The following is a 6628-nucleotide window of genomic DNA, read 5'->3' as shown; positions in this document are numbered from 1 at the left end:
CCCTTCCACTCCCCCCTCCCCTGCTTGCCCTCACCCCTGCAGATCGGCTTTGCTGTCCGACACATGAGGGGACACTTGTACTTTCTGAGCCCTTGCCAGGCGGCAGGCACTGTGCTAAGCGCTCTACATGTGTACCCTCATTTAATCTTTGCAGCCACCCTATGAGGTGGGTTCTATTATTATCCCCATTTTACAGGTGAGGAAGTGAACTCAAAGAGGTTAAGAAACTCGTTCAAGGTCACACAGTAGGTAGAGGTGTTAGAACTCAGCTCTAACTGACCCCAAAGCCCCCATTCTTTCCACTAGAGCACATGGCCTCCCAGAAGCAAGAAGCTGGCACGGACCCAGAAGGGATGAAGGTCAGATATGAGAACGACCTTCTGCCTCTGATGGTTTGTGTGGTGGAATAAGGCGATGGAATGGGGAATGTAGACAGACAAGGAAGCCCCCCTCCCCTCATCGTCACCCGTGTCTGTCCAAAGGCTTGTGATGATCTCAGGAAGGTCCCCGGAGTCCTAGCTGGACCCAGAGGGCAATGTCCTGACTTCCCTTTGTTCTACAACCCAGGGTCCTCTGCTCTACCTCAACCCAGCACCAAGACCCAAAGGCTGCCCCTCCTTAGAGGCTCAGAGCTCTGGGCATCACATTCAAGCTGTCATCCCAGGTCCTCCTCTTCCAGGAAGCCTTCCTTGAGGTCCTTTCCTACAGCCCAAATCCCAACACTGAGGGTGCAAATGCTCCCCTGTCTACAATAAGGCAACATCTGCGATTATCTTCCCCAGCTAGGTCTGTGACACAGACACAGAAAAGATCTACTGAGTTCCCAGACTTTCTGGGTTCCCTAGGCCATGGGGTAATCCCCTGCTCACTCCCCTGTACCCAGATGTAAATAAATGATGCAGATGCCTTGGGGCTCATTAGAAAACCCAGGCCCCAGCTCAGCTATGCGGCAGCTCTTACCTCATTAGCCCACAGAACAGAAGCCGTTTGGGTCAAGCCATCACCCTCTATGGTGGGGAAGAGGCTGCCCTTGGAGGAGGCATGGCGCACTCTCAGTCAACGAGGTTCCTTACTCCGGAGCCCAGTCGTCACCATCCCCAACCTGCCCCACTCCAGAAAGCTGGGTGTCTAATGCCCGGCTCTTTCTTATCCATCCCTTAGAGCCCGCCTGGTATCAGGGATAACCAGCTAGGACCCTCTAACTGCCCCAGAGTTCAGTCCCGCCCAGCAGATGCCCAACGTCGGCGCGCAGAGCCGAGATAGGGATATCCTCACTGTCCTTTGGGGTCCCCCAATTTTGAGGCGAGAGGACCGGACAGGTGGAAGGGGCTGCCTCGTTCTCCCGCGCTGCCCTCGAGGTCCTCGGCGTGGACCAGCCCGCGTCGCCGTCTTACCTGCGGGGCAGAGACGGAGCCCGCCGCGGCCACCTGCTCTCGCCTGGCTGGGAACGCTGCGTGTCGGGCTGGCCGGGAGGGGCGGGGCCCGGCGGGGCAGGGGCGGGGCTGGGAGGGGGAGCCGGGCCGGCCCCTCCTCGAGGCCCCGCCGGTGGGGTGCGCGGGCTCATTCAGGTGGGACGCCCCGGGGAAGCATCTGGGCCACAGGGAGGACCGGGAGCTCGAGTTCTGAAGGCTGGGAAGTTAGGACTCCAGGGGGGTGCGGGGGATGGGTGGAAATCCCCGGCTTCAGACAGCCTTGCCCGGATGCCCTGGAGCCGGTGACTTCATATAAAGACCCCTCACACGAAGAAGAAAGCTCAGAAACCTCTCCTGGCCTGAGTCCCCTTCCATCTGAGCTCTTCAGGCCTGGCAGGGTGGGTGTGAGACGGGACACTCCTCTAAAGGTAGGGTGCCCTCTCCAGGGCTCAGCTGTGTAGGGGCTTAGGTCGCTGAGGGGGCCATTAGGCACCCAAACCATCTTTATCCTCAGCCCATCTCTCTCCCTAACACACAGCCCCTCCTCCGCCCCCAGCGCCAGCCCAGGTCCCCCAGCTGTCACTGTTTAGCCCTGGTATGACAGGCGTCCTGACTCCGTGAGTCTAGCCACATTCAAGGCCGTTGAGCTTAGCACCCCTGAGCCCCTGCCCCCTCCCTCTGCCCCCAGTCGCTAATTTTATTGGCCTGTAAAAGGCACGTTGCTGGCAGGCAGTATACTAACTGAAGGCAAAGTGGGGAGCGGATGGGCAACTCTCCCCCGGGGGAGGCAGCTGGAGATGGGACAGGAGGGAGAAGGAAGGAGACTCCTGCATCCAGGGCCAAGGACACTTGGAGAGGAGGAGGAAGGGGGCCTTGGGAAAGAGGGGTACACTGTCGATGGTAGCCAAAAAGACTGGAGTTGGAATTTCAGCCCTCCCTCAGACAAGAGGCCTACAGAAAAAAGAAAATGCTGGGAGAAGAGAGGGTGCATTTCTCATCCACCTGGGGACAGAACCAAGGATGTAGCAGGAGGGAAGGAGGGTAGACGGCAGGAAGGACTGCCATCCTGCTCTCTAATCTCTGTCCTATCCCCCTCCCTTCCTCTTGAAGGTGCCTCCTGCCTGCTGGGCCTTTTACTACAGAAATAGCCCTTTCCCTGATGAAGCAACCTAGATCTTGCCTTTCTTTTTCTTTCTTGTTAAAATGAGAACAGAAAATTTAGGCTTTTGTAATTTTCCCCACCCCTATGCCTACCTGAGCCCACCCCTCAAATCCTGGATCTCAGCCTTTCCCCAGCCTAGGGGAGATGACCTGAGGGTTAAGTGATGGTAGAGAGGGGAACATTGGGATTGGAAGATATTATGGGGTAGGGGGAGCAGGAAGCCCTCACACTCTTGATGGGCCTCAAGTTTAGACTGTTGGCCGGGCACGGTGGCTCAAGCCTGTAATCCCAACACTTTGGGAGGCCGAGACGGGCAGATCACAAGGTCAGGAGATCGAGACCATCCTGGCTAACATGGTGAAACCCCGTCTCTACTAAAAAATACAAAAAACTAGCCAGGCGAGGTGGTGGGCGCCTGTAGTCCCAGCTACTTGGGAGGCTGAGGCAGGAGAATGGCGTGAACCCGTGAGGCGGAGCTTGCAGTGAGCCAGGATCCGGCCACTACACTCCAGCCTGGGTGACAGAGCGAGACTCCGTCTCAAAAAAAAAAAAAAAAAGTTTAGACTGTTGATGCTCTTTATGAATAAGGCTTAGGAGAGCTATTAAAGAGGAGTGTTTAAAACTTTTTTTTTTGAGACGGAGTCTTACTCTGTCACCCAGGTTGGAGTGCAGTGGCACGATCTCGGTTCACTGCAAACTCCGTCTCCCAGGTTCAAGCGAGTCTCCTGCCTCAGCCTCCTGAGTAGCTGGGATTACAGGGGCCTACCACTACGCGAGGCTAATTTTTGTAATTTTTAGTAGAGATGGGCTTTCACTGTAATGGCCAGGCTGGTCTCAAACTCCTGACCTCAGGTGATCTGCCTGTCTCAGCCTCCCAAAGTGCTGGAATCATGAGCCACCGTGCCTGGCCTAAAACTTTTAACACTAGGTCAGGCACAGTGGCTCATGCCTGTGATCCCAGCACTTTGGGAGGATCACCTGAGCCCAGGAGTTGGAGACCAGACTAGGCAACACAGTGAGACCTTGTCTGTACACTGCCTCTCTAACCCCCCAAAATTAGGTGTGGTGGTGTATATCTGTAGTCCGAGGTACCAGGGAGGTTGAAGTGGGGGGATTTCTTGAGCCTGGGAGGTCGAGGCTGAAGTGAGCCACGATTGCACTATGGCACTCCAGCAGGAACAGAGCAAGTCCCTGTCTCAATAACAAAATAAGAACAAAAACAAAAAAAACAAGGCGGGGCCCAGTGGCTCATGCATGTAATCCCAGCACTTTAAGAGGCCAAGGTGGGTGGATCACCTGAGCTCAGGAGTTTGAGACCAGCCTGTTGGGCAATGTGGTGAAACCCTGTCTCTACCAAAAATACAAAAATTAGCCAGGCATGGTGGTAGGCACCTGTAATCCCAGCTACTTGGGAGGCTGAGGCAGGAGGATCACTTGAGCCCCAAAGGCAGAGGTTGCAGTGAACTGAGATCATGCCACTGCCCTCCAGCCTGGGCGACAGAGTGAGACTGTCTCCAAAAAACCAAACACTTTTAACACTAAAAATTACCACAAAGCAGGTCATTTTATGGGGTAGAGCCAGAGGTATGGATTGCAATGGGGCACCAGGAAACTTTTGTTGTTCTTTGAAACTTCCACTGGAAGAAACAGGACATTTTGAGGGTGATGGCTATGTTCATTATCTTGATTGTGGAGGATATGCATGTTAAAACATATCCAGGCCAGGCATGGTAACCCACGCTTGTAATCTCAGCACTTTGGGAGGCTGAGGCAGGGAGATCGCGTGAGGTCAGGAGTTTGAGACCAACCTGGCCAACATGGTAAAACCCTATCTCTACTAAAAATACAAAAAATTAGCTGGGCATGGTGGCAGGCACCTGTAATCTAAGTTACTTGGGAGGCTGAGGCAGGAGAATCGCCTGAACTCAGGAGGTGGAGGTTGCAGTGAGCCAAGATCATGCGACTGTACTCCAGGCTGGGCAATAGTGAAACTCAGTCTCAAAAAAATAAAAATAAAAAAGTACCCAATTGCACACTACACGCACAGTTTATTTTCTACCAATTGTATTTCAACAAAATTAAGATACCACACATTTTCTATCCCATTTTTTCATTTATTTTTGTGAGGAGCCTCAAAAAATAGAAGTGGCCTTGGTAGGGAAGGAATGTCGTGATTCTGAGTACAGTACAGCAAATTATTTTGCCTCAGTTTCCCTAACTCCATCCAGTGCATATGAAAGTGTCTATGTGCGTGCAAGGTAGGTCTGGGCTGAGCTCTGGCCCTCCAGTTGTTTCCCCGTTGCGGGAGCCTAAGCCAGGGTGCCCAGGACTCCTCTGTGGCTGGTGGGCCTGATGCCCACAGCTGGCGATTCAGGAAGGAGGGGCCTGGACCAGGCTGTGTCCCGGGAAAGATGACGGCTGCTGCGGACTCTCCCGCCCCCTACAGCCCGAACCGGGTACTGCAGCAACGAGGTGCTCAGTCCAGGGAGAGGTCGGAAAGGTTCTGGGCACAATGCTGCAGGAAGTCAAAGTCAGGCACGAAGAAGGGCACGCGGGACCACTTTTTGGCCTGGATCCGCCCTTGAGGGGTCTCCAGCAGCATGCTGCGGACTTTCAGCACTGGCAGCTTCACTGACTTGTAGATCATCTGCAGTCCCCAGATCTAGAGGTGACAGAGAGGGTAGGGTCTGGGTCTCTGGCCTCAGACTGGGCTTCTCTCCTCAAGTTGGAATTCCCTGAATACAGGGCCTTTTCCTCCCACCTGAGATGTCACAGACTGTGGGCTCCCTTAGGCAGGGGCTGGACCTCCCTCTTCAGACTGGAGGCCATGGGGTGGGACTGTCTCCCGTGTCCTAGTGAGGGCTCTCTGAGGGCCTCTGAAGAGTGGGGCTGAGGACTCTGGGGCCTAGGACATGGCCCAAGCTCTTACCTCCCCACAGTTCCTGCAGCTGATGACACCCCCAGGTTTCCAGTCCTTGAAGACTTTGTTGATGACCACAGGATCCCTAGAGATGTTATAGTAGATCCTGGAGAGGAAGGGGAGTGGCTACAGCCCTCATTGACCCTCCTCAGCCCCAGATCTCATGCCCTCCTGCCGGCCAAGCCTCTGCCTGGACCTTGGGCCTTCCTGCTGGTCAAGAGGCACAGACTTCCCAGGCCAGGAAATCCAGTCTTCAGTGAGTTCTACCTGTGTAGCCTCCATCGCACGTTCTCTTGTGCCCAGGTTCAAGCCTCAGCATTGGTTACCTGGTCTCACAGTCTCCTAACGGGTCTCTCTGCTTCCATTCTTACTCCCAATCCCAAGCCATCCTTCCACTAACTGCTAGAGTGATCTAAAAATATAAATCTGCCCTGACACTCTGTTCCTTAAAATCTATCCAAGATTCCTAAGAGGAACCTCCTGGATAAAGGCTACACTTACACACCTGACCTTTAAGATCTTCCATGGGCTAGTCTGTCTCTTTCTAAATCTCATTATTCACAGTCCCTCCCATTCAGGTCAACTGGCATCATTTTTTTTTTTTTTTTTTTTTTTTTTAAGGCAGAGTCTCACTCTATTGCCCAGGCTGGAGTGCAGTAGTGCAATCTTGGCTTGCCTCCCGGGTTCAAGCGATTCTCGTGCCTCAGCCACCCAAATAGCTGGGATTACAAGCATGGGCCATCAGGCCCAGCTAATTTTTGTATTTTTTTTTTTAGTAGAGAAGGGGTTTCACCATGTTGGCCAGACTGGTCTTGAACTCCTAACCTCAAGTGATCCACCCACCTCGGCCTCCCAAAGTGTTGGAATTACAGGTGTGAGCCACCGCGCCCAGCCCTCCATGGTTACCTTCTCATTCGCTCAAACTCAAACCAGACCCATTGAGACCTAGCTGAAATGCGACCTCCTCAATTGAGAAAACCTGTGTGAAGATCCTTGGCACAGTGGCCTGGAACACAGAGGGTGACATAATGAATGGATGGAGGATGGGGGAAGGTTACTCTCTAGGAGATAGAGGATGTGAAAGTGTCTATGTGCATGCAAGGTGGGATGGCTCAGGGATGGCTCAGGGATGGC

At 53.7% G+C, this 6628-nt stretch overlaps 1 protein-coding gene across 2 annotated transcripts in view; it reads right to left on the bottom strand.

Moving 5' to 3' along the window:
• Positions 1-4667: 4667 nt before the first annotated feature.
• Positions 4668-6628, bottom strand: part of DHX58 (DEXH (Asp-Glu-X-His) box polypeptide 58) — an 11437-nt gene continuing 9476 nt past the window's right edge. For both annotated transcript variants that reach the window (XM_011929734.1, XM_011929735.1), the window contains 2 exons: positions 5504-5600; positions 4668-5236 (listed from right to left, as the gene is read on the bottom strand). In XM_011929734.1, coding sequence (XP_011785124.1) covers positions 5051-5236; positions 5504-5600 — 283 coding nt within the window. In that variant the 3' untranslated portion in view covers positions 4668-5050. The remainder of the gene's footprint in view (positions 5237-5503; positions 5601-6628) is intronic.

Source organism: Colobus angolensis, unplaced genomic scaffold (genome assembly GCF_000951035.1).
Source record: "Colobus angolensis palliatus isolate OR3802 unplaced genomic scaffold, Cang.pa_1.0 Scaffold83, whole genome shotgun sequence".
Lineage (NCBI taxonomy): Eukaryota > Metazoa > Chordata > Mammalia > Primates > Cercopithecidae > Colobus > Colobus angolensis.
This window is presented reverse-complemented; position numbering and strand designations above follow the sequence as displayed.